General features: G+C 42.5%; 2 protein-coding genes across 4 annotated transcripts in view; one reads left to right on the forward strand and one right to left on the reverse strand.

Annotated features, from left to right (window-relative positions):
- Positions 1-741: 741 nt before the first annotated feature.
- Positions 742-27943, forward strand: part of LOC138179043 (putative leucine-rich repeat-containing protein DDB_G0290503) — a 127408-nt gene continuing 100206 nt past the window's right edge. Inside the window, exons 1-2 of the mRNA XM_069111476.1 lie at positions 742-861; positions 935-1043. The gene's annotated coding sequence lies outside the window, so the exon portion shown is untranslated. The remainder of the gene's footprint in view (positions 862-934; positions 1044-27943) is intronic.
- Positions 2918-27943, reverse strand: part of LOC138179046 (zinc finger protein jim) — a 50168-nt gene continuing 25142 nt past the window's right edge. For all 3 annotated transcript variants that reach the window (XM_069111486.1, XM_069111484.1, XM_069111485.1), the window contains exon 3: positions 2918-27254. In XM_069111486.1, the coding sequence (XP_068967587.1) occupies positions 26251-27254 (1004 nt within the window). In that variant the 3' untranslated portion in view covers positions 2918-26250. The remainder of the gene's footprint in view (positions 27255-27943) is intronic.

Genomic DNA, 27943 nt, shown 5'->3' on the forward strand with positions numbered 1-27943 from the left:
ATTAATCTTAGAAATAGTACTTTTAACTCATAATACAAAAGTTCTTACTCTAAGAAGAATATAGAAATTGAAGATTGACATTAGTAACAACTCTCGAATGAAACTTGCGGGAAAATTCGAAACATCTGATCGATATCTCGAATGGTATTTTTTACAGTGAGAGGGAAGTGCATAGAATCCATCATGGTTGCCGTAATTCGAAAATTTTCGTCGACGTACATAAATACTTGGGTTCGTATATATTTTATTATTTGTCGTACGAAATTACCAATATCCCGGTAATAATCTACGATACATCACGAATCACAAATGTTTCGTTATTTTTACGTATTGATATCGTAATGACTCTGAGGTATTACGTACGTTCGTAATTTAAGAAAAATCGACATTCTTCGAACGATCATTCCGAATGCATCTCGGGAAATATATTGTATTTTCAAATCTTATTCGATATTATAAACGAAATTTTTCGTTAATTCCACTTTGTAATCGATAATCCCTGTAGGAGATCATGGAATTAAGTAATCGACGCCGATTGCCAATTAAATAAGCATTACAACAGTTCCAAAGAGAAAAAAAGAACACAAAGTAAATAAAGAACCGTTCGAATTTGGCGCTTTTCTAATTGGATATCGGCGGTATTACATCGAAGGTTGTCACACGTGCTGTTTATTTTTGACATTCAAATGGTCGATCAGTTTGGCATAACGCGATTTCAAAATAATACATTTCTAAACGTTCAGTTGGCAACGTGCGATTTTTTGGTGACGCATCAGAGTCGAACTACATACGAAAATCTATTTTATCGGTTTAAATATGGTCTTTTCGTTATAATAAAATAGATTGTGGTTAAAGTATCAAGTGTGTATAAATAAGACATTAAGAAACATCAAGTACACGGAGAAAGTGTATTTTATGAAAGTTTCCTTCATAGGTGTAAGATTCGTAAGCGAGTAAACAAATGAAAAAAGCTACGCTGTTGAATAATCACATTGCCAACCAGATTTCGGGAATCGGTTTACTTCGACTACGGTCATTGAAGGGTGAGTAACAAGAAAAGTATTCAACAATTAGATTGATTTGCAATTAACAGCACATTGAAAACCTTCACATATTACATATATGTATATGTGTGTGAGATGTCTGATGTGTTATGTGTGTATGTCTGTATATATAATAATATATAGCTATCTTAAATACATATGTACATCCCTTTTTTTTTACGAAGTTAATGACTTAATGTATGAGATTTATTTTTTGGTACCGATCGGTTCTTCGTTTTTTGATTTTCATTGAAAATTATATACGAATTATATACGAGAGCTGCGTATATTAGAACTAAAGTTTCGTGCAACAGATGGAGCATAAGACAGTAGTATCTGGACAGACCGTTTTGAGCCCGCTTCATTTATACCTTTTTGCTGTTTTATTTGAAACAAAAACATGTTAGACGATATTCTTTCTTTTTACGACCAAACAAACGAACAGTTGCAAAATCTTTATCGAAATGTAGCGCACGGTAAGATCACATAAATGTCTTTGTGTATGTGTTATGCATACACACACGCAGATGTACACGTGTGTGTATATGTGTATAGGTGTGAAACGTCGACATTATACAATAATATCACTAGCGTAAACTGTCGTATCGTTTATAATTGCATATATTACAATAGACGATCGAGTCGAGTAGAAATCGTAAATCTCGTGAGTCGATTAAAATGAATTCCTATCCGACTTTGTCTCAATTAATCCTACTTAAATAGTCTCAACTATGAATATGCTCGAATATAGCTCAGATATCGGAAGTGATAGTGGGCTGTTGTAAAAATAAAAATTTAACATTTGTCATCTTGAGGTTGCGTATGGAAGGACATGTTTTATTGTTTATTGTACGTTATATACTGCTTTGTTCGGTGTAAAAATATAAAGCATTTCGATTACAGACTTCGTATGTATGGGCGTTGCCATTGTTACCGAGTAATCGGCAGTTATTACGATAATCTCTTTCTCGTATTTTCTTTGATGCAGGTTTACACCAATGTAAAATTATCAAAATAAATGTAAATAGTTAGAAACAAATTTTATAGTTGGAAACTCGGGAAAAAATAAGAGCATTTAGAAAATAACGAAGAAAAGAAAAAGGAACATATACTCTGTTTCTCATTCAACCTTTAAACCGAAATTTTATGCTCTATTCTCTAACGATGACATTACTTATTGCACATTGCAATTGGCAATAAGTAGTGTTATCGATATTCCTACCAATTTTTTAAATCTTCAGTTTAGAGGTTATCTGTGGCTCATCTCCCTGTTAAATACACTTCGTAAAGCATCGTTTGAGAAAATTATATACACGTAACGGAAAGAAAAACGAGCGAAACAAAGTTCAATTAAGATAGCATTGTATGTGTGTATCATACGGAATTAGTCGGTCAGTTAAAGCGCAATGATATCGGAAGAAAATATCAAAACGGATTAACAGCTACATACAAAAGAGCAAACGAAGGGAACGGTGAGTTGGTGCAAACCAGCTTCAAGAAACAGTCTCTAGCTCTCTCGTTCACCTAACAATGGCCCAGGCTATGGAGTTAATAATTGCTTTTACGTGGCAATGATAACAATATGCGTGTATAACAAATGTACTTAGAAACGGTTTCACTTGTGCTATTACTGCTCTCTGGCGATAAAAATCAGACATCATTGTTCAACTGCTGGCTCGTAACAAGGGCTTTGAGGGGGAGAGTTTGCTCTGCTCTTTGCTGCGAGTTTAAACACTATACACTTCCTTGATTGTGCGCCTAAAACATGGCGTACGGACTCGCGAACAGCGTGGACCGGTCACGGTCCGTCAGGCGCGCAACAAGACACGCATTCATCAACTATATTCACTATTCTTCTCTTTTTTTTCTCATCGTTTTTCTTTTTTTTTTGTATCTTTGTTATTTCCTTTTGTCCTTTTGTTTTCTAATCCGAAGAACGTTCGTGTTTCTCGTATAGTAAAATTAACGAACCTGTGGTCCTGTATATATACACTAGTGATTCCCATTTTTTTTTTATTTCTTTAAAGTGCTTCTTTTTTTGTGTGTTGTTGCGTATACCAGGAGAGATCCGAGCAATATAGTATCGTGATTAACATCGACGCATAAATAAAGTTTTCTTTATTTTTTACCAAATATTCATTTTCTTCTCGATAGACTTGGTCTCGAAATCGTATTATTCTCGATATTCTTACCGGGTATCTCGAGGCAAATGTCTTGTAAATTATTGTTTGATGAACTATGTGAAATTTGAAGAACTAGAGAGGAAGTTTTCTTTTCTTGTTTCTGTATTAATATAGGACTAGAAAAAAGAGAAGAAATTTAATAAATCTGCGTAAAATCTAAGATTATAGCATAGCCGACAATAGTTTCCTTAATATAACAGCATATACCTTGAAACACCCTGTACATTGTATACGTAATATATCCTTTTTAATTCGCCTTTCCTAGTAGAGAAATGGACACGCTATAAATTTTGTAAATTTTCTTCTCCTTTTTATCTCTTTCGTATCTCGATCGATGTATCCCAATACTTTATTGCTGTACAGCGCGTATTATATTTATAGAAATATTTTTTTTCGTGCACTCTAAACCCGATTAAATCGTATCGAAACCGTGAAGACTCAGCCGCGACCCACAGACTCGAGATCCAAGAATCGATGAAAAGCTCAAGAAACAACGAGGAAAGAAAGTGAAAAAAGTCGTCGTGCGTTTAAAAGTCTGGCGGAATGGACGGCCAAACGAAAATTAGCATGTCTCGTGTGTCTTATTCGTGTTTGATACGTAAACAAGCGTATCCTAGTACATCGTAATAAATAGCAAAATTTCTATCACTAAATTTTAGATAATAAAAATCGCCGCTAATCTTCGTTCTAGCGATCCACCCTTAACGATAATCAGTCGATGTGTTTCTTCCTCTTTCCTCTTCTCTTATCTTTTTTTGTTCTTTTTATTTAAAACGCGCGCTCGCCCGCTCGTTTCTTTTTGTTCATTTTTTTTCTTTTGTTTGTTTTGCCTTACCTTACTAGAATTACAATAACATTTTGATTAAATGACACGTGTCGTAACGCGTGCAATCTCACGAGGGAAACCGTCTTAATTATCGAAAAAAGATGATGAACATTGTTTGCCGCGTGGAAAAGTCGAACAATCCTCGTTCAAGATAGATTTCAGGCCAGCACAGAAACAGCTCTCGGTTTATCGTACATAGTTTTGATCGTTTTTCGGTACAGGCTGACTCGAAAAACGATATAACGAAATTTTGAAATTCATCGCGCAGCTCAAACGCGAGAGAGAAAGATCTTAATAAAGTAATCGTCGGTCATTTAAATCTATATAGATTATATCTGTTAACTCTGATTATCTGTTCAATGTATAATTAAATATGGCTATGTGGTATCTCTCAGGTTCATGTATTAACGTTAATCGATCTCTTCGATTTTGAGCCTCGGAATGAATTAACTTGAAATTTCGAGCAGCATGTTCCCAATCAGCCTGCAGAAAATCGAACGTTGCTGTTCTCAGGCGAAGCCTTTGACTATTGTTGGTCATTTAAGAATAATATCGAATGATCTGCGTAAAAATGATTATTTTATGTGAGCGTTCGGACGTGCCAACGGTGGCCTGGCCGATCAAGTTGGTCACTCGGTATATCTGTATACACTGTATCGATATAATTCAACGTATCAAAAATATGCTGAGAATCTTTGAAATCAGGTGTGGTAATTAGTTACGCGGCGTTTAGCCGCAGCAACGGTTTATTCTAATGAAAAATGGAAGCGTGTGTGTGCAACGAAACCGTTTCCGTCTCGCTCGAAAATCTTTTCTTCTCTCTCGGGATTGTCACTTTCTCGCGTTTGTCTTATCGATACGTTGTCGGAACGAGTTTGAAAACAGTCATTAAAATTGTAGATATTACATCTGCCATTCTTTCCTTCTTTCATACTACCTTTCTCACTTGTTCACATAAGTCACACTGAATTACGTATTCTTCGGTAGAGCGTGGAAGATGCTTGCAAAGTTCGGAGCACCTGCGCGATATTATCCTATGTACAACGCTAGCAATCGCTGTGTGTAACAAAACCTGAACAAAAAAGCGTTCACCACGATCATCCTATCTCTTTCTTTATTTCCGTTCGCGTTTCAATTGTGTTTCGCTACGGCGACCCTTATATAGTAATACGTATATTTGATTTACTGTCTTTGTTTCTCCCTCTTTTTCTTTTTCTCCTTGCTCTTCGTTCCATTTTACATCTTTTTTTCCGTGTATCGCTGTTGCATCGTCATTGTAACATCCACGTCATTTATTTTCTCGCCTTATAAAAATTGGACCTGGTTCCTTTTGTCTGCTACAATTCGCTAATTGCCGCGTTCTTGGCCGCGGATTTTTCAAACGATCTTACGGTCCTTCGTTTCTCGCCGTAAGATCTCATGCCACCGCACGCACGTATATGCTACGTATTAATCGACCAATGATTTATTGACGCTTTTCCTGCGATTCGTACCAATCACAATATTCTCCTATCCTATATATGGTCAACAGAACAACTTTCGAAACGGATTTAAGACAAGACGAATGCAACCCTCGGCCGGTACAACGAGATCGATTCAATGGTTAATGAATGCTCTAAGACTTTAACCTAACTATCCTGTGTGTTGCTTTAATGCATGGGTTAACTTGTAACTGTATGCTGCAAGGTCTATGCGAACGATTGCCGATAAACGATAAATTCGTCGTATCATTTATCGGCGATCCGATAGCTTTCCTTTTTTTTCCTTTCAACAGACGAGACAGAGTTGCAGGCAGACAATCAGTTGTGGATCATCGTGCGATTCGATGCTATCGGTCGAGGGTCGGTAGAGTTTTCTTTTGCTTTTTTCTTAAAAAATTCGCCACTTCGTGTCTAGCCTACGGACGAGAAAACAATTTACGGCTAAGAGAATTAACAATCGTCATTCATTAGCGTTCACGAGCCCGTTTTATACGAGAAATCCTCTCCTTCTCTCTTTATTTTTCTTTTTCTGTCAACGAAGAATCAACGGAAACGAGCAAACGTCGCGGTCCTGTCTACGCGAGCCTTTCTTCTCGTATAAAATCCTTATAAAAAACATATCGGTATAAAACGGGCCTTGGTTTCATTAAAATTCTATCCACCGTTATAATACGTGTCCGCGTTCCACCCTTTGCGAGCATTTTGTGTTTTTTTCATTTCCATTAACTACTTGCTTTCAAGCAATTATCGTACCCTTTATCAGACTCACGAATATTCGCGTCGCGATTTTAACCGATCACACGCGACGCATTACGATATTGTTCGATTTCACTAATTTGTAGTCGTCTTCGTATTTCATCGATGTTCGTATTGCCTTCCTCTTTCGAAAAGAACGAATGAAAATGAAGTGTCTCGTAGTCGTCATTCCGTCATCGAACTTAGAGTTACAACTAATATCACTGTCCGAAATGAAGTCTCATAGTGCTCGTAGTGTTCATTAAATTTAGAATTATACATACAATATCACCGTAATCTATAATTATATAATTAATATCACGAAATTTCCACCTTCAACCATTTTCGTTACTAAAATACCACCTAGAACACGATTCATCCTATATAATCCACAATAATTTTGAATAGAAGTGAAGTGTGTTACACTGGTCGCTTGGTCATCGAACTTAGCGTTTAATTTCATTTAATTAGTGGTAACTTATGATTAACATCACCCCAACTTCTTAGAATTATAATTAACACTACAAATTTCCTCAGTCATTTTCATTTCACTAAAATATCGTCCAGAACTCGTTGCATCCTAACGCTTAATGATCTGGAACCAAAATGAAGCGTTTCGCAGAGATCACTCGTTCATCGAACATAGAACTATAATTAACGATATAATCATCGATAACCCAAATTTTCATCTTTAATCAGCCTTCCTACCAACATATTATTCAGAATCCAGTGTATTACAATTTTCCACTATCCGCGTCATTCCAGAAAATTATATTCATTTGCGTGTTATTGCGTGCATATTTATTCGCACGTCAGCGCCATTTATTATCCATTTCCATAGCTGATAGTCCCGAACTCCATTTTTTAAGCGGCCGGTACAATTGTAGCATGGCCGCAGGCTTGTTTTCCCTCCCTCTCTATACGTGTTCATTCCACGTTACCTCCATTTAGATACGCGCATTTCGAGCGTAGTTTGAGGTCCTGCGGCACGGAGCTACCGGCGCGGAGCACAAAAACGGTCAGACTCCGATTCGAAGGTCGGCAGGCGTTTCATTGGCAGGTAGTCGGCGTGCAAGGTAAAAAACGGCTCTCGTACATAAACAGTTTGACAGACTGGGAGGGAACGAACGTGGCCGGGTACTGTGGCCCTGCGAAAACAAAGCGTATCGATCACCATGGACCTGATTGACTCGTACGTCGTATGAGCTCGGCTAACGATCCACCAAGGACAGACCTAGTCCGTTGAGATCACGACCGATTTACTGATCGTTCAGATGGAATAACTAGTTTAAAGTCGGTCGTGAATTCTTCGAGTTATCCGTGTCGAAAATTGAAGACAAACGGAGAAAACCGGCAGACATTGTCGAATAATTTTGTATTTTAATTTTTATAAAAGCTTCGTTTCGATTATTATTCGCTTCGAGAATGAGAGGAAACACGGAGGATAAGCAAAACAAAAGGTAGAAATTGTCGCTATTGCAATTTTTCAACGGATTTCCCGAAGAAAGATTTTCCACGCACGCGAAGGATAATACGGTGGTTTTATGAAACATTGGAAGAGGCACCGGAAGTAACAAATCATTCGGCCGTTTAACATTTGCGGTCCGTTTTCGAGCGCGATTAACCTGTTGCTGCGCAGGTTGTTTGTCGCGCCTCGAAATGGCTGATATAAACCTCGATAGGTTTAATCCAACGACCGGCAAAACCGACGAATATTATGCGAAAACTCGAGTCAGTAACAAGTTCGAGCGCAAGAACCGTCCTCTCTGTCTACGTTTCCACCCTTTGTACACGTGTTACGCGAACACTGCCCTTACAGTCGCGAGGGGTGACTCGGTCATAATGGAATTATTCATGGAAGTTCATTAACCGCGTTCAACGATCCACATTTCGACTATGATAACAAAGTTGCAAAAAATTTGGATATCCGAAAATTTGAAAGTTCGCGAGTTCAAGAAATCGACAATTTCGGAAATTCCAATATTTGCAATCGTAAAAATGAGGAAACGTGAAACTTCGATATTTCTTGGAACGTTTTCCAATGGATAACTGGAAGGAAAAGCGTAACACAGTCAACAATGATTAGACTGATTTGAATATCCAAAGGATCCCGCGGGCGCGGATGTGTCCAATAGCGCTTTCTAATTGAGCAAGACTTAGAAAGCCTGCGCGCGTTATACACAGACGCGAACGATGTCCCCGTGACGGGACCCCGTCCGACTCGTTTGAATTTCGAGCCGCGTTAATTTATGCAATTGGAACGGTCGCGTTTCCAAACAAATAAAACCGATCCGTGGTTGAACCTCGAATTAAGGCTAACTCCTTGGAACGTCGTCTCTATCGCGCCACTTTCGAAACGCACATAAATCCAGCGTGAATTGAACGAGCCTGTTCTCAAAGTAGTAGAGAGAGAGGTAGTTATAGGGGAAGCAGGAAAAAAACACGCGAACGTGGACGGAGGTTAGCGTAACGAAAAAAAGGGAATGGCGAATATACGGTGCAAGAGGGTGATACGCGTGGATTTCGTGGTCGTTTGCTTGTTTAGATTTCTCCGTTATGCGTTGCATAATCCCATGGTCGGGGTCTGGTCGAGCAACAACAAGAAAGGAAAAGAAAGGAAGAAAGAAAGGAAGAAAGGAAGAACGAGGCGGACGGGGGCGAGGGACAAGAAAGAAAAACAAAGTTCGAGCAGGAAGTGGCTCGCGTAAAAAGAAAAGCCCCGGTAGCTCGTCCGTGGCGAGTAAGCGAGTGGAGTGGAGTAGTAGGCCAAGTGGAAGTTCCTCTGTGAGCTGCTCCTCTCTTCCGAACTAAGAGAAAGAGAGAAGGATGGCCACCTTTTATTTCGTTCGAGAGAGTAACTGTCAGCCGGTATTTCGCGTGGAGGCAAAATAAAGTATAAAGGGTGTTCGCTGCGTCGTATATATGCGCACGCCGGTATGGACCAAGTTGTTCATTCTCCTCTTCTTTCTCTCTCTCTTTCTCTCTCTCTCTATCTCGTAACTGAAGATCGTCTCGGCTGTACTTCACCCTCTCATTCTCCTTCTGCGTTCCCCTACCTACGCGTACACGTGTTTTTCTCTCTCTCTCTATTCCAAACCCGCGATTCTGTCTTCGTTTCTCCTTTCGCGTCTGCTCGTACGTTCTTCGTCGAATCTGCGTCTCCTTTCGCGTTCCCGGTCCGCTCTCCCGTTGCCTCTCCTTTTTTCCATCGTACATTCTCCCGCTCCTTAGCCTTGCAGACGCTTCTGGCAGACGAAGCGCGTTTTGTTCTCAACTTCCTTAATTTCACCTTCCGGGGGCCTTCCAGATCTTCGCCCCCTTTTTTTCACGGATCCTTTATTTCCATTCGGCCCTCCTTCCACCCTTATCGAGATAGATCGAACAAGAGGCATAAGAGGATCGTCAATGGAAGAATCGAACGAACGATGCCCCGCGCTCTCGTTAAACGCGAACTGTCTGTTATTTTTTAGCCCGTGCTACCATCTGATGACTGTAATTAAGTGGCTCGGCCGTACGCTTTGGCTACATCCTCGGCAGCCTACGACGATGAACGACTACCTCGAGACCACGGGACATTAGCCCGGCCCGTGTATGCTAGAAGACGCGTTTAAGACGATCGGCGCGCGGCACGTTGCATCGAAAAAGCAAACGAATACGGGCCAGCATCCGCAAGCGCGATAATAACCGGCTGCGCACTCTTCGATCAACGTAGAACCGGCATGCTCGCGAGCACGTTTCGCGGCTTGATGCACGATCGTATCTGTCTCTATAGGGCTGGCAAGTACCCTCGCATTTCCAGCGATAATCACGCGAAATGACAGGGATTGCAATCGGGACCGCGAAAGCGAAAAACCGTTTCTCCTCGAGCATGATCGCGTTCGACCCAGTTGCTGTTCATTATAATTGAATGCATCCCCTTTCGGCGAAAGAAAAAACGAAAGGAAGACGACGAGCACGAAGAAAAAATAAAGAGATTTCTTTCCTAAGGCTATGATTATCGTAATTGCTTCATTGGTCCAGATTAATCGACGATAATGGAAATCATGGCTTTCCTTCTTACGAAGTAATTTTTCGACATTTACGTTTCCATAAATTCCGATAAAATATCCATCCGGGATATTAGGTGGCTTGGTCTGGTCTGAACCGAACGTGACGCAGTTCCTCTCTGGTTGGGCTCTCAAGGAGACTCGTAACCCGATTAACACCTCCGCCCGTTGATGCACCGGTTCAGCGTGGCGGTAGATGCAATCAGCGCATCGGAATGTTTTTTCTCCGCGGTTCTCGTACGAACATCCTTCGAGCCTGGGCTTCTTCGTTGCGTCGAAAAGGAATTTTACTCACGTGACCACACGGACCGGCAGAAGCGAGTATACGTGCACACCGCGAGGTTTCTCGTTACTCTCCTGAGGGCCGGCCGCTCGTAAGAGCCGTCGCGACGATCGTCGTGGCAAGTTCACGAACCTTGAACCCTTCTTTAAGCCCGTCGACTCGTTTCGAGAGGCCCGCGTGACTGGCGATCTGTGGATGATTAGCTTTCCGTGTGCCGGACAACTTCTCTCCCATGCCTCGTCCTAAACTTTATTCACATTCGTTTTCTTTTTCATTTGTCAATGTTCAAACGTTCGATTCGGTCGTTCGTAAATTGCTCCAATTTTCTACTATGCTCGGCTATTACCTAGAAACGTTGAATTTTTCGGTGTTATGGTATACATTAGCGACGGTGTACGTTGATCCGTGTACACGTATATTTGTATAAGTTGTCCGCGCGAGTCGCAGGGTTAGATCGTCCCCGGTGAGTCACGGAGTCGCTGGAAAACAGAGAGATCTTGGTGTGCATGATCGATCTGCATCTCTCGTCGTGGTCGTCTACCAGAAGACGGAGACGAGCCAGACGAGAGGAAGAGAGAGAGGGAAGCGACGTGACCGCGAAAACACGAATAGCATAGGAATGTCACGAAAACAATGTCGGCCACCTGACCCGCGCCCTACCAGCCGACGACGACGGTGTGCCAAGGGGTCTCTTTCTCTTTCTCTTTTTCCCTCCAACTCCGATCCATAGAGTATTCCACTCTCTTTCTCTCTCACGCGTCGATTACAAGTTTTCTCGGCCGCCTGAGCGCAACGTCACGGAGTCGCCAGACCCCCGACGAGACTGCGAGATTGAGAAACGCTGTCGAAGAACGAGACGGGCCGACTCAAGGCCGCACCATGGTCCCACTCCCCCGCCAACCAAGAGTCCGAGTCAAGGGCGTTCCCCCACCAAGTTAACCAGTTATGAGTCGGGGAGACCCAGCGAGAGAGACCCTCCTCTCTGTTGCCTCTCCATCTGCGGATTCTTCTTCCTCGTCTCTCCTTTATGGGCCCCGTTCTTCTCCTTCTCTTCTCCCTTCTCTTGCCGTCTCATCGCTAGAGAGTCTTTCTCCCGGTGGATCTTGTCTCGTCCCTCTCCGCGATTATCGACTCTCTCTCCGGTGTGCCGTGTTTATCGTGCGATTTTTTCTCCGATGCTCACTCTGCTCCACCGTTTTCAGCTTCGTTTCTGTTCCTTCGCGGATGGAAAAGGACAGACGAGTCTTTCTCTCTCTCTCTTTCTCTCTTACTCTCTCACTCTCTCTTTGTGCAGCCCTTTTTGTTGTTTCTGTCGCGGTTCTCGCGCCTCTTCCTCCCGGTTAATCGTCCTCTCCGTTGCACTCGGACCGATTCGTATATTTATCACGCACTTCTCTCCTCGTCACTCCTTCTCGGAAGAGGCTCCTTGTTCCGTACATACTCGCACCAGCCATCCTCTGCTCTTCTTCGTACTCGATTCGTTCTATCCTCTTTCTTCTCTGCGGACCACTGCCGCTGCTGCCGTTGCTGCTGTTTCACGGATGATTCTCTCTATATTCGTCGTCGTCGTCGCGTCGGTCTCCCACGTGAAGCGGCGCGTAAGCGCGTTCGTCGGGAGCCCCGTGAGCCTTCCTTTTTCTCGTTCTACGCCGTTTTTCGGCCATTCTCCAGACTCGAGGGTTCACAGAGTTCGCGCTGTCGCGCGCGCGCACCTCTCCCGATGGCATCTCGTTATCGCGACGCTTATTAGAAAGACGCGCGAATGGCTCGCGACGGTGCAACGATCGAACGTTTAAATCTCGATGATGTCAGAGTCAAATTGGAAGAGGAGAAGTCGAGTTTCTGCCACGAGAGACACGTCCATCGATCAAGATCGTGGAATCGAGCGACGTTCGCGAAGAAAAAAATAAAGTACGCTGTGTGTTCGTTTGCTCGATCAATCCGCTTTTCGATTGCCGATATCGTTGCGAGAGAGTTGCCTCGCTCGTTGGCTGGATTCTTCTCTTCCCCGGGCAACATTCTTCATCCGCGTGGAGTCCCGACGGGTTTTCGGGCATGCATGACGATCCATCATTCTTCGCGCCGTATACCAATGCCTCCTCTCGCCCGTTCCCATCCTTCGCCGTACGTTTTGCACCGAGTCCTGGCCAGCCTCGTTGCGCGTCTATTTCGAAACCTATGGATTAATTCGGCTGTGATACGCTCGATCCGCGTGAGACCACGGCTGCGACCGACCTCCTCTCTTTCGATCGTTCGTGACTTTTTATTTCTCTCGAGGATAATCGAAACGCGAGTGTAAGGATTTTAACCCCTAACCTTGTGATCTCTTTAGTAGTTGTTTAGGCATCTGGTATATATGCTATTTGTATTAATAATTTTCAGCCGGAAGATTCAGAGCCGAAGTTTTGAAGTCCAGACGAATGTTTGTCACGAGTAGAACTAGAGAACCAGTAGAAGTAGAGTTTTCGCAACGAGCGTGACTCGGTATTCTCACGGATTAGATCCATAATCTATGTATAATCGATCTACAGCTATGAACAAAGGGAAAAGTTATTTTATGCTTTTTCTTTCTGCTTAAGAAATTCGAGCACTGGTAGCAGAATTAAAGGACATTTTTATCAACGTTGACGATGTATCGCGGTAAATAGATTTCGTTTTCGAAGCGAACAGTTTGTTCGGTGGAACCGGTTCCCCGATAGGACGCGAATAAATCATACATCGATTAGAGAGAACAGAAAGACCGGCGTTCACCGATTGAGAAAGAAGTGACCGAACGAGTGACCATGATTTTCCCGTCGAAAATTTGTTATCCGTTTGCTAATTAAATTCCACGTGTTGAAGGATCGTTATAAACCATCGACCGAGTGATCTATGTTCGGGTCGGTCGATTAACGCGATAAATATCGACCGTTTAATTAAAATCGTATCGATCGCGGCATAATCCTCGGTATCGAAATTTGGATCGGCGAAACGAAGCCGTGTGGCACGATGTAATCGTCGAAGGGGGACAGGCCAGCAATGAAATCCGATCGAAACATCGGTAAAGGCCCGTAATTACCGGTCCGATATACGGTGCTACTTCTCTTTCCTCTCTTCCTTCGACATTTCTTTCGTTTCTTCCTTTTCTCGTCTTTCCTCTTTTTTTCATTTCTTCGCTTCTTCTTTTTCTCTCGTTTTCTCCTCCTTTTTTCCGCCCGATTTTTTTCTTCTCATGAATTTCGCTGCACTCATTCTTGCATCACCTTGCCGGCCACACCGGGGCCCGACGAGCAGGACTCCATTCAAGGACACAATATTCAGAAACCGAAAGTGCGATCACGCGAAAATCTAACGTCTCGCCGAACCGGTCTAACCGGATTCGGTGTACGGCTGGTTAAGATGGTACGGCGATCGGTGAGCCGCGTAAACTCGTTCCTCGTCATTTTTGGCAATAACAACATTAACGCATCGCTCTGGCCGACTAGCAGCCCGCCTCGAATCGCTCTCTTATCGTTCGCTGATTTTATACCCATAGTCTTGTGTGTCGCAGGTCGATCTACGGTGTCATCAATCGATCGTTTTTAAATCATATCTCGTCACCCTTAAACTCTGCGCGTTTCTTCTCCTTTTCCTCCTTTCTATCTTCCTTTACTCTCGTTCTTTCTTTTATAAATCTTTAATTACCATTACCAGTAAATCGTTGGCAGCGAGATGCAACTACCGAAACGATTTAAACCATCCGCAGTATCGTAACTTACGATTTAACCATTCCCTTTCTCCGATCAAGTGGCCGTACCTCTTTTTGCCCCTTTACGAAAGAGAACGCTCCTGCTGACCGACAAATCCACCGCAATTTCTTCGTAACAGGTGTTCGCCAGGATAGAATCGCTCCTGAAACACAGACGATGCAAAAAGAGAAACAGCGTTCGATTTGCAAGATACAAAGACGGCCTTTCTCTCTCTCTCTCTCTTTCTTTCATATTTGAAGAGGAAGATTCGGTCCCCGTGGGTTTCTTAATCCTTGGGAATTTTTCGCTGCATGTTTCGCGACCAGGTATTCCATGCCATTCCACGGTACCTCTGGGCCATTTCGATTTTCGTCCGTTTCTCGCGGCGTAACAGAATCGCGCAGACTTGGCGCAGACGGGAAAGACTCGCTTTTGTAGCCATGCGCCGGTCGTGAAGTTGGAAAGTCAAGTGCAGTCGCGCACCTCCTCGCAGACGGCAGAGTTTCTCAAACTCGTTATGCCCGGCCTCGTGAGCGCGCGTTTGTGAATCGCTCGAACTTTTCGATCGATCGGCACTGTATTCCGACTTCGCTTTGTTGGGCCGGCTCGTAGCCGTGTTTCTTTCCAGTCATTCGATGGTCATCGATCGAATTTCGTCGGCGGAGTTTGTTCCCCTCTTTTCGAACCGTTTTCTGTACGAATTTTAATTCAGCCTGCCCTCTCAGGAATTTCAAACGGACCTTTTCAGGGGAATAGATGGTTTCATGGAATAGAGAGGTTTCGCGAAAGAATGAGTTGGAAACGAGAAACGAGGCCTCTCTGTATGAAACTTGGTCTCCAAGTAGGCGAATTAATCGTACTTCAGTTATGATCGATATTCGATCGGTGTGATCAGTCTGGCTACTCGCGAGTTCAACAATCTATCGTCTCAATATTATGAGCGCACAGGAATTTATAATCGAACGTAGGATAATCCACATGTAGCATAATTGTTGTAGATTAATTCAGAAACGACGTATCAAGTTCAGAGTATAATCATTTGTTGTATCACCGTTTATCATCTTAATGTAATTTAGTCAAAAACCAAAAAGGGAATGCAACTTTTTCACTGAAAAAATAGAAACTTCCATATTAACGATTCTCATTTTATCGATTCAAAAGTACACCAAAGATCTCGTGTTATACTCCGAACGAATGAAATTATCTAACTTTGAACAAATTCAAGTGGCATTCCACATGCGCAATTAATTTTCTCAAAGAAAATCCGACCTCTCTAAACCGACTTCGTATCTTCTATTCTCGGAGCGAGTATACTCGAAGCTCTGAAACCGCATCAAACGTTATCCACCTTCGATTTCGTTTTCCCAATATACTTGCAGCGAACCCGGCGAACTTTCCACGATGGGAACGAGATGTTAACGTTTGCCCGTGTCGTTTTTCCGCGTTTCGACCGGAGAACCGCTGCGGCCCACTCGGTCTCGATGAAAGCAAATGGCTTCTGCGCCCGCATGGCCAAGAGATTTTAATGTACAATTCCGCGTAATGGAGTTTAGCGTCTTCTTTCGCGTCCACGTGTACTTACACACGGCAGACCGTATTAGCCTTAGTCGCTTGCAACGTGTGTGCGTGCGCGCGCCGCGCAAATAATCCAAATCAAGACCGCGAACCCCGCGTTCTGACAAGTGGCCGTTCTGACGTGGCCGTGCAAAACTGGTTGCACCGCGATGGAACTGTGTTTCCGAGCCGCTCGTTCCACCCGGGATTTACGACGGGCCGAATTTATTCCACCGGTGAATTGATATTCGACGCCGATTCGCGCACTAGTAATAACAATAACGGCGATAGTAATGGATTGCTTCGAAAATCGAAGAGAAAGCCAGTGATAAAAGGCAAGTAAATGCGATTGAAAACAGCCGATTATTGCGAATGCAATAGCGACGGTATAATAATAAGTCAGCTGATAGACGAGAACAGTAAATCTTGGTCGTTTTACAATTTTTTACAATTAGTATAGGTTGTTAGAGGATTAGTTAACGACGAAATTAATTTCGCCGCGTCGAAGGGCCCCTTATTTTCCCCTGGATCATATTTGCGTTCCTCTTTGTTCGTCGTCGTAGCGAATCTCTATGGAATAAACTTAATAAAATCGAAAAACTAAGGTACAGAGATTACAACGAGTTGATGTGTCTGGGTACTAAAGAAAGGAAAAACAACGGTGCAAGCCGAAAGAAACACAGGCTGAGAAAACAAAGAAAGTAACGCGAGTGGTTCGACACCGTCTATTGAGATCTCTTTCATTATATTCGCAACTGATTGTTCCTTTCCTTGTATTCCTCTCGCGAGAGACAAAAGCTCTAGCCAAGAACCGGTGAGCTGTAAGCGACTCTGAAAATCATCAAGAAGGGCTTGTCTCTCCTTCTCTGTCAACGCCTCTAGGTTCTATTTTCTAAGTTTTATCGTTTGGAAAAAAAAAGAAAGAAAAGAAGAAAAGTAAGAGGGAATATCAGTAACAATTGAGAAAACGATGAAAATACAGAGCACAGAATACTCGATGTATATAACTATATGGCGAAGCCTGATTCACGCTCTTGAACGCTCGGTCGGGCGTTCGATTAATTACGAGTCGAATGGCGTACGATGCATCATCGGGCCTGGTAGAGGATTAGAGCGGCGAGGGAATGGAACCGACAGACTGGGGACAGAGAAAGAGTATGAAGAAGGAGATACAAAGAGCGAGAGAGTATCGAATCTGAACAGGAATTCTGATCGGTATCTTTGGAAGCTGACGGAGTTCGAGGTGAATCGGGCCCGCGCCACCGAGACACTCGTCGGTCACAAAATATACACTCAATCACAAAAGTCTACGTACGTTCAACGAAATTCGTGTATTCGAGTGATGGAAAGAAATTGAAACACGTCCACGTTTACGTATCGATACAGAGTTACTTCGAATTTGCTCGCTATTAACGTATTACCAGAAGAAATTATTATACAAAATTCTTGAAACAAGAAATTGCACGAGAAATTGCACAACCTTTAATTCGATCAATGCCAAGAAGATTGGAAGCGATTATTGATACCCACGGGGAACGTACAAGATATGTATTAACATAATTAAGGCTACTTTTTTGATCATTTTGCGAAATTATATCTGGTATACGTACACTTTTTTCTTTTAATAAGCGTAATAATTTCGATTATTTTTTTTTAAATATCTGTCCAAGCTGAACGGATACAAAATTTGACGAGAAATTTTGCTACGGCTAACGTCTTTGTTCTGATATTTTAGATCTAAGGGATGTATCTAGACTTTTGTGACCGACTATATTTTTATACGAGTATATATAATAAGTGGAATGGAATTCTTTTGCTCTTCCCACTCTTTAAATTATTATTAGGAACCTGGCTTCTCGGCATAACTTTGCATATGATCCGAACAGCAACGAGAACTAGACCTAGACTCGACCGAAGGGGAGAGGAAATCACAAAGAAATCATAGAGGGCAGGGATGGAAAATGAAATTTGCGATGTCGTTCACGTGGCCCATGTTGCATAGAAGCGCTGCAAGATGCTTGAAAATGAAAAGAAACGTAAAATAAAATGTAAAGCAGAGAAAAAGAAGAGCGTAATGAAGAGAGTACATAAGAAAAAATAGATTTTATTCAAAAATTTATTGTGATCTTGCGAGGAGTTTTTTGTTTTTCGTATGTTTTTTGCATTTTTTTCGTCTTTTTCCTTTTTTTTTTTAATATAAGGAAAGTTGTTCCATTATTTTTTTTCTATTTCTCTGTTCCTCTGTGCGTCGCTCTCTCGTCACAGTGCGTTCATACAAAACAAAGTGGGCGGTTTGATCGAGCGTCGAATCTTCCATCCGTGACCGCAGAGAGATCGAACAGAGAAAATACAACACGGTAGAAAATGCAACAACACAAGAATTTCGAGCTAAAGTAGTCGTCTTGAAGAAAAAAAAAGAAAAAAAAAATTGATAAAAACACATGTCGAATAAAATGAAACATTTTGCGCACGAATTAAGGAGAAACACAAAGAGGTCAGTCTTGGCTCAGTGGTTCGCTGCTCTCGTGTAAATATTATAAAATCGTAAATAAAACGGTATAATATATATATATTTATATATATATGCATCACCGGCGCCAAGCGCACACTTCGGTGATTTGATTCTTCCTTCGTAATCCTTTTTTTTTCCTTTTTTTTTTTCTTTTTTTAACGTTTTTAAAACTCTTTACATTTACGATCGTGCGAGTTCGTGTATACATATAAAAATCTATATATATATTTATATATAAATAAGACGCGAGCTACGCGTGCGTTGAAACACTAAGTACACGCGAGAAAATTGATCACTGTCCTGTGAACGATGGAAGCAAAATGGAAAAAAAACGTGCGTCGAAACGAACTTCCATAATAGGAATAATAATAATAATAATAATAATAATAATAATAATAATAATAATAATAATAATAATAATAATAGTAATAATAATAATAATAAAAAGGCTCAAACGAGGGAACAAAGAGAAACGAATTTCTTTCGTCTCGCCGTGCGTCTGTCGTTCCTTTCCGCGTTACGACACGTCGAAACGGAGTAGCACGCGTGTTCAAACGAGCTTACGAAACGTGGAGAATTACGCGTGAACAAGTAACGTTAACGCGAACCAGCTTTCAATTACACGGAAACATTCGAGACAAAAGGACATCGACGCGGAAAAACGGGTAACGCGTAACGCGTCTTCCGCTTGCGATTTCGCGACCAATTTTTTTCCCGGCATTTTCTTTCATGTTTTTTTCCCATTCGGTTTTTCCTCTTCTTTCTTTCTTTTCCTTTTTTTTTTTTGTTTTCTTTCGCTAGAATGTGAGCGACTATTTTTCAAGCAAAACTCGCATAGTTTTCAACGCACCGCGGCACGATCCTAAGTGTACATATGCACATCCGTAATGTATTGCACCTGCATCAGCGTCCGCATCGAAAATTTTAAAGCTAAATTTTGAAAGCGAGATCTCGTGTGTCGAAGTGGGTGTGTGGTGGTCGTGGTGGCATTGGTGGTAGTCTTTGTGCAACGAAAAAAAAAAAAAATTTAATCGCTGGTACGCCGGTTATAAATTAATAATACGTATAAAACCGAGATTTCGTGTAAAGGTGTGTCTCGTTCTCTCTCTAGATATATATAAAAAAAAAAGAAAAGTGAAAAACAAAACGAACGCGAACAGAAATATACGAGTTATCTGCGTAAAAACTAGAGAGGAATTAAAAGAGGAAAGAGAGGTGTTCCAGGTCGCGTCATCCTGTCGCGAGGCTTGGCCCCGTCTGCGGGGCCGTGAGCCCTGAGTCTTATAAAGGGAGAGAAAAAACAATAATTTACATTAATCGTTATATAGGTAATAATATATAAAGCTTATAACCTAATCTATGTTGAGCATTCAGTGGACGACATGGGATGACCCGGCCCAACGCGGCCTCTCTTCGGCTCTACGTCTTGAAAGCACACAACCGAGATTAGATTTCAAAGAGACGAGAACAAAAAAAGAAAAAATACGTAGTAAGAAAAAATTACAAAATTACAATAGTAATAGTAATAAAAAAAGGAGATAAAACAAAATTGGAGAAACACAGATCGCCTTGTTCTTCCCATTTAGTGTATACAGACGTGAAACGTTTGCGTTCTCTGTCGCGAAGAAAACGTTGCGACCCGTATCCGCGATTCGATTCTTCTTTCTCTCCATGTTTGTTCATCCTCGCTCTCTTTCGCATTCTTTTCGAGTCCGTATATATTTACTCTTCTCTCACACTCTCTTCTCTCTCGATGAAACGTGCAACAAGTGATAAATATAAAAGACAAAAAATAAAATGACAAATAATAAATGCATCGTAGCGGTAGGCAGCAGTAACAGTTATTTAACAAAGTTGGTCGGTGCAAAAGAGCGGCCGGACGACGTCGGCTATCGCGAAATAGTTATTCGATCGACGTCGGGACGACGCGCGTCGTTTTCTTTCTCTTCTATCCGTTCCCTATCCGCGATATTTGCCAGCGATAAAGGCAAGCAAGAACGTTTCACGATTCCTCTGGTTCGATTCGGTAAAAAGCCGGCCGACTGTCGGCCATTCTACGCGTAGTATACTTACACACGCGAGAAAAGACCAGATAATCCACGAACCCGATTACTCGTCGTGCATACTGTACACATTAGAATAGAAAAGTCGCTTATAAATAAACATTATCGTAACATCGTATACGTCGACGCTTATCGTGCACGACGATACCATCTCGTGGATCATCCGATCGTGTGCATATACACGCTTTCATGATTGTTCTCCGCGCTCCCGTCTTCCATTCTCTTCTTTTTTGTATTTTGTCTCTTTATCTCGCTATAGTGAATCGATATCACAGTACTTCCCCTCCGCCCTCTTTCTTTTCCTCTTGCTTTTACGTTTTTTCGTTCTTCTTCTACGTCTTCTTCTCTTTTTTTTTTCTTTTTCTGTGCTTTTTTGTTTTTCGTCGTTTCTTTACTTCATCCGCGCTCTGACGACGCTCGTCGGAGTGTTTCGTCGATCGAAATGGCACCACACAAGGTTCTGACGTCGTCCAACCACCCGAACCAGTTTCGCAGCAGTTCGCAACGAGTTCTGCGACCGGCACGTATACACGGAACTTAAAAGTAAAAATATAACGCGTCCCTGTCGTCTCGGGCCAGATCAGCTGGCTATCGCGCTTCGTTTTCTTTTTTTGCAAAAAAGTACATTCGCGAAAAGGTATAAAATATTTTATATATATAATATATATATAAAAGGATTAAACAGAGTTAAAAATCAATCGGATTTCTTTCGTCCCTGCGACACGCTATAAATACATATATGTATATATCACACGGCCGATTTTGTGACTGCGAGATTAGAGAATAATAAGCATAAGCACTAGTAGTCGGAATTATTTCGATAAAGAATAATCCGTATAAAAAAGAAAGAAGTATTACAAAAAGAGGACGTAAGGAAACGTCTTAACAATGTCGGACATTGAGGATCAAAGAACGTTCCGTACAGTCGACGGGCGTCGCGAAAAAAAAAAAAAGAAAAAAACGGAGAAAAGTACGGCAAAAAGTGTGGAAGGGTGACAGCAAAAAAGAAAAGGAAAATCTCTATTTAGAAAAAGAAAGGAAAGAACGATACCAACCACTGCACCGTATGCAAAAATCTCTCGCGATAGAAACTTAATAATAATTAATTAACAGCGATAATAATAAGATACGAGATGATATATCGTTATGTTGAATACGACGAGTTAGAACAGATGGTAAAAAAACAAAAAAAGAAAATATTCGTTCGTATCTACACTTTTTTTTTACAATAATTAGTCGTCTTTCTCTTTTTCCTTTTCTCGTCTCTTCCTATTCTCTACCTCCAACTCTGTTTCGACAAACATACTAAAACGAGTATCTTTTTCTATTCGAAAACAATCTTTCCTGGCCTGACGATATATTCTTTCGCCCTGCGAAAAACAAAAAGAAAAAATAATTAAACGGTCAGCCACGCCCGAAAGGATCTTAATCCCATTAGCACGAACAATTTTTTTGCTTTTTTATTATCGCGTTCTCGACGAAATAGAGAAAAAACACGCGCAAGATGCGTTAAAAATATGGTTGAAAAAAGATTCCCCTTTGAAGAATTCGATCGAGTTTTTATGTGAAACCTAATAATCCAATCGCGTCGCGTGCAGAACCGTGATTCGTGTTTCGTGTAAGAAACGACATAATAAGTAATAAAAAAAAATCAAATTTCGGAGTTATACGAAACGAAAACCTAAAGAGAAATTGGAGCGGCGTCAATTAAGATGTTCGACACGATTGTTTAATGACCGTATTCAATGAGCGATTTTCTTTCGATATAGTGTGGTCACATTTTATTCGTCGATCGACAAACACCTAATAAACCAATTATTATTTCACTGGCGAATAATATTTCGCTCGTCCACGTGAAATCGCCCTGTCGTTCTGTCGCGAAACGGAAAGATTGAATTATTGTTTTCACGCGCGGCACGTATTTTTCGACGAGCGAAAATTTAACCGAAAAAAAAAGAAAATATAAATGACCGATGAATAAAAAAAAAAAAGAAAAAAGAGAAGAGAGAAACAAGATTTGCAGTTGACGCTCGAAAGTTTTCACGATTATTAGTTGTTTCCGTTTAAATCTTAAATGATGTCGATCAGTTGCAGTCGCAAGATATTTCGGAACTTTGAAACGATCTGTAGAAAGTTTAATAAGATTTTCAGGAAGGCATAAGGATGTCGGCAAACGACGCGATTTTCTATCGAATTTAAGCACCCCGAGAACTCGGCGATTTGAATCGCGAAATGAGGAACGTCGTGAGATCAGTCCCGCTAAAATCGCACAAGGGAAGAGGGACGAGCGAATTTAAAAAAGATCGGGATGTCGACACGATCGACTGTCCCGTGAAATTTTAGTATGTCGTAACAATCATAATACTCGTGAATCACGGAGAATTCCTCATGTTTTCTGAAGAACCTACTCCTTCGTTTTGATCTTTTTCCTTACGTTCTTGTTCGTTTTCTTTTTTAACGCGCAAGCAACAACTAAGGAAGAAGTTAATAGAGAGCAACGAGGATAATAATAATATCATTAGAAAAAAAAATAATAAAGAAAAAGTACGATTAAAAGTGATTATCAGCGAACGATCACAGCGTCGTCGATTTCTAACTCCCGATTTCTAGCGCTCCCGCACGTCCTTTTTCTTTTTGTTTTTTCCTTTTCTCGCTAACCTATTTTTGTAAACGCGATATAAGTAGATCTTTAATAATTTAATGAGTCGATTAACGTGACGCCTGACGACACGATCACTTCATTCATTCGCTTCTTTCTTTTCTTTTCTTTTCTTTTCCTTTAAACTCTCGTCTTTCACCCTTTTCCTTTTTTCTCTCCTCTTTTCTTTTCCTTTCCTCCTCTTTCCTTTCGATTCCACTCATCTTTCTTTATTCTTGCTCCTTCCACCTTTAGTACTGTATCAGAGTATCGATAATTGCAGTTCTCAATATAATTATTAATATACCATCCTAAAATACGGTCAAATCACTGCCGCGAGCAGCAATTCCGAGGCACTACAAACAGGCCACAGAGAATATGGCCGCACAATTATTCATCTTCAAATCATCTCTGTGTCTAAATGATAAAAGACTAACTGTAGAACGCCTAATATACGTATAATCGTAATCATATACTTATGCATCTCGTCATCTATAGGTATAGATCATTATAATATATATATATAATATATATATAATATATATATATAATGTACAATAATTAGAGAGATCACACGTCTTAATATAGAAATTTAAAAGACTATTCTCTAGTACGTTGAAATTTCCTCAATATTTTGTGTGTGTTCCTTTTGTGTTCGTGTATGTATTTCTCTCCCCATTTCGTATCGTTTTCCTCTTAAGTATTGCCACGAAACATTCTTCCTGTTTTACTTCCGTTCTTGTTATTTTCCGTTCGTTACCTTCTGTTCACCGGCTGATGTGATGATAATTGCGTTATTATTATAATTATAATTATTATTATTACTAGTAATTATTATTAGTGTTATTATTAATATTATTATTATTAAGTTCCGGATGAGCGGACTTCACGAGGGTCCTACGAAAGTCTTTTTTATTCCTCTTCTTTTTCCCCCCACGGATTTACTCCTCTTTCTCTCTCTTTCTTTCTCTCGCTCTCTCTCTCTCTCTCTCTCTCTCGTGCTCTACTCTATCGACTACCCTACTTACACTACTTCTACGGTGTCTCAGCCTTCTTCCACGTTCCCTCCTCTTTCGCGTTTTTTTTTCTTCTTTTGCTTTGTGTCGCTTACCTAGTGTTACGTTCAGCACCAATCTGATTTTAAAACCGATTCAAAATATCATCATTATAGTTAATAGAATAATATAACCTGTCGTATAAATATACATTCAAATATTACTATAGTATACAAGAGTCGTACCCTCCCCTCGCGCAACTATCGTCATCGTCAACTTGTCGTACCCCGAAAAGCTATGGCTCAGCACTCTGGGGGGATACGCCGTCCTCGTAAATCCTACCTAATCTCTCTTCTTCCCATTTCACATTTTCACTCACCCTTCTCTTTCATCCATACGTCTATCCTCTCCTTTCCTATTTTTTCTTTTTCGGCCCTCTCACCTTCCTGCTCTTTCCCTTTCTCCGCATCTTCTCCTTCCTCCTTCGTTCCGCCTTTTTTTTTCTCTCTCCTATTTCTTTCATCCTTTAGCGATTCTACCCACTCGTACACTCTTCGTCTCTCTTCATTCTACCCTCGATTTTGCTCACGCATTCGCAACACTTTCTCTCTCCTTTCTTCTCATTCACACACGGATCCACACAGCGTCCGCGCAGCCAAGCATGCACTCTCTTGCTCGCTCTTTTTCGCGTCATTTCAACATTTTTTTTTTGCTCTTCCTCCACTCGTTTTTGTTTGTTCGTCGGAGTGAACGGCTTTACATATTTACAGGCATTCTTCTCGTGGTCGTGTATTCACCTCCCTCTCGAGGCAACGTATCTTCCTCCCATCACCTATATCTCTTTCTTTTCCTTCTTCTCCCTTTCCCTTTTCTCTTTCTTTTTGTTCTTTTTGTTTCATTTAAACATAGGCAAGTTAGATATCGTATCACAATCGTTATCAATTTTTTTTTGTTTTGTTTGCTTCTAATCTGGTCGTCGAATCGAACATCCTCAAACCCGTGTGTGTTAGCCGAAACACGTCTCGATTACGAGTTTCGCTTTACGTATACTTGTTGCTTGTGTGTCTGTCTGCCTCTGTGTTTGTGTATGCGTGTGTTTGTGTGTGTGTGTGTGTAGCGGTGTGACGAACGACACCTCGGACGGCCTGCCTGCCTGCGCGCGGAACCACCGAACTCTCTCGAGCTATTCGCTTATCGACGAAAAAAACGCGAGAAGGTACGTCGTTAATTCATTAATATATAAAAAATACGTATGGGGGGGGGGAATAGACGAGATTCTTCGTTGGTTGAGTCACCATTTTTCTGGCGCCAGTGATCAGCTCGACGATGAACGACACAACGACTCTCGCCTTCCTGCACGATCCAAACCTCCGTATCTCCGCGAGCCCCTTTCTATAATCGCGTAGCTCGTTTGTTCGTGACTCGGTTCGTGTCAGTTAACACAGTCTCTTACTCTTATTTCCATCTTGCGTTTAGAACGCAATCGCGTAGAACATCAGTGGTAGATGCACGGTCTCGGTCGGTTGCTTCCCGTGAATCGCGGTATATTCGTCAGGTAACGATGATCAGTGATCGAAAAGAAGAACAAGTTGCCATTGTGAGGTTGTGGTTGCTGGCGAGCTTCGCGATTACTTACGATTGGTTCGCGTAACGAAGGATAGCAGGTTGGGACCGCACAAGTAGAAACGGACCACACTAGTCGGACGAGGGTACAGTCTATTGGTAATAAGAGTAAACGCGTTCAACGATCGACGTACGCGAACGTGTTGTACCGAAACGTACGCGCACACGTATACACACACGCGGACAGTCCGTTTCTCGACTCGAAATCGAACTACAGAAACGAAGAGAGACGATAGATCGAAGAGCTAAGAACGAGTCGAGGTGTCGATCACCGTCGAGCTGAGGACTAGCTGGCGACGCGTTCCGAGGCTGTGCGAAGCAATGGAACGAGGAAAGTAAGCGAACTGCGAAACGAAAAGAAAGAGCCTAGTAAATGCACGATAAATGTCACGGGTAGTGTTGCTGGATCGGCTGGCTGCATCGGTGCGACGCGGCACTCGACGTCGTTGAAGCGGCGGCGGCGGCGGCGGCGACGGCGTCGGTTTGTAACGCGTGACCGAAGCATCGCTGAAATCTCAGCGGTATTCCTGCTTGCTAGTAGGCGGCAGGATGGACGGTTAGTCACTGCGGCGGCAGACCGGTCGGTGGTTTGAATTCGCCGGCAACGGATACCCCGTTCGCCTGGGCCGGGAACTGTGCCGTCGACACTGGCGGTTGATGATTGAACGCGGGCGCGTAACATTGCGGGAAATAGAGCTCCGGCTTCACCACCGTCGGCGTAAGACCTCTAGGTACAGGGACAGGGCCTAAACCAGCCGGTGTACCGGGTGGTTTCGAGTCGCTGCTCGAGTTCCTACGCACCTTGGCCGCGTGCGGATTCATATGGTTGTCGATGTGCTTCTTCACCTCTGGCTCGGTGGCGAAACGCCGCCTGCAGTTTGGCATCGGACAGCAAAACGGCCGGTCACCCTGATGGGTGCGCGTGTGCTGATCCAGTATCGCCTTCTGACGGAAATCTTTGCCGCACTGTTGACACTTGTACGGCTTCTCGCCGGTATGAATGCGCAAATGTTGATTCAGGATGGTACGTTGACGGAAGTTGCGGCCGCAATAAACGCAGCCGTACGGCTTTTCGTTCGTGTGAATGCGAAGGTGTTGGGTCAAGTGCGATTGTTGCCTGAACCTTTTGCCGCACTCCGGGCAAGGATACGGTCGCGATTCGATGTGTATGCAGCCGTGCTGCAGCAGCGTCGATTTTTGCTTGAATTCCTTCTGACAGATCGGACATCGCACGTACAACGGCATCCCCGCGGAGCGGCCGTGCTGTATCACGTCCGGTAAACAGCTCTTACTACCGCCCTGTTGCTTGATATACTGCAGAGCACCGAAGCTACCTGCGCCGCCGGCACCGAAAACCGCGTGATTCCCGCCCTTCGGGTCCTTGAAGTAAGCGGGATACTGGATGGAATTCGCGTCCGGCGCCGGACTGAACGCGCCCGACTGTGTGTCCGTGTCGCCGAACGTCGATGCCACCTCCTCCTTGCCCTCCTCCGGTGGAAATGGAACATCCTGCGGCCAGAGTGTTGGCGTCATTCCATTCTTGAAGATCAGATGCGGACTCACGTCTGTAACAGACACGAGAACCAAGTTTATGCTCCGCGTTCTCCAGACGATCGGACTGTGCGGAGGAATTCTACTTTTTGTTAGAAGCCCGGACTACGGTACCACGCGACCACTGAAGAAACAGACAGACTAACTACGAGTGCCCGCCAAGTGGAAAGAACACGTTACGCTGTAATCGAAATGCCACGGCGAATACACCATCGCAACCCACGCAAGCTACAACGTCCTTTGTTCGGTTTCTAATCGAGTTGTTAATGTTAATAAAGCAGCGCGAGATCCACGTGCTCCGTTTGACCGATCAAAGATGGACACCAAGTCCTAGGTCCACCTCCTTCACCATCGCGAGAAGACGCGTTTCAACAGCAGGGAGGCTCTAGCCAAAGGGATGGTTAAATGGCGTTATCGTAAACGTAGATGCGGCATTAGACAGATTTCATCTGTATTTTGTTAAACCATGGCCAATTCGAATCGATGAAGAGAGAGACTTGCAGAGGGCAGAAAGGGTATATATGAAAGTAGATTAGGCGAGGATACATTGGGCTGTTAGGGGGAAGAGGCTCCTCTATCTCACAGCTCACCAGCACTCTCGCGTCCAGCTCAACCGTTCTCATTCTTCGGTTGGCCTTTGGCGGCAACGAGGCCGATGTTTCGATCGATTTTACTCGACGAATTCACGAGGAAAACTGCGAAA

This window comes from Bombus flavifrons, chromosome 4 (assembly GCF_040668555.2).
Source record: "Bombus flavifrons isolate JBK064 chromosome 4, iyBomFlav1_principal, whole genome shotgun sequence".
NCBI lineage: Eukaryota > Metazoa > Arthropoda > Insecta > Hymenoptera > Apidae > Bombus > Bombus flavifrons.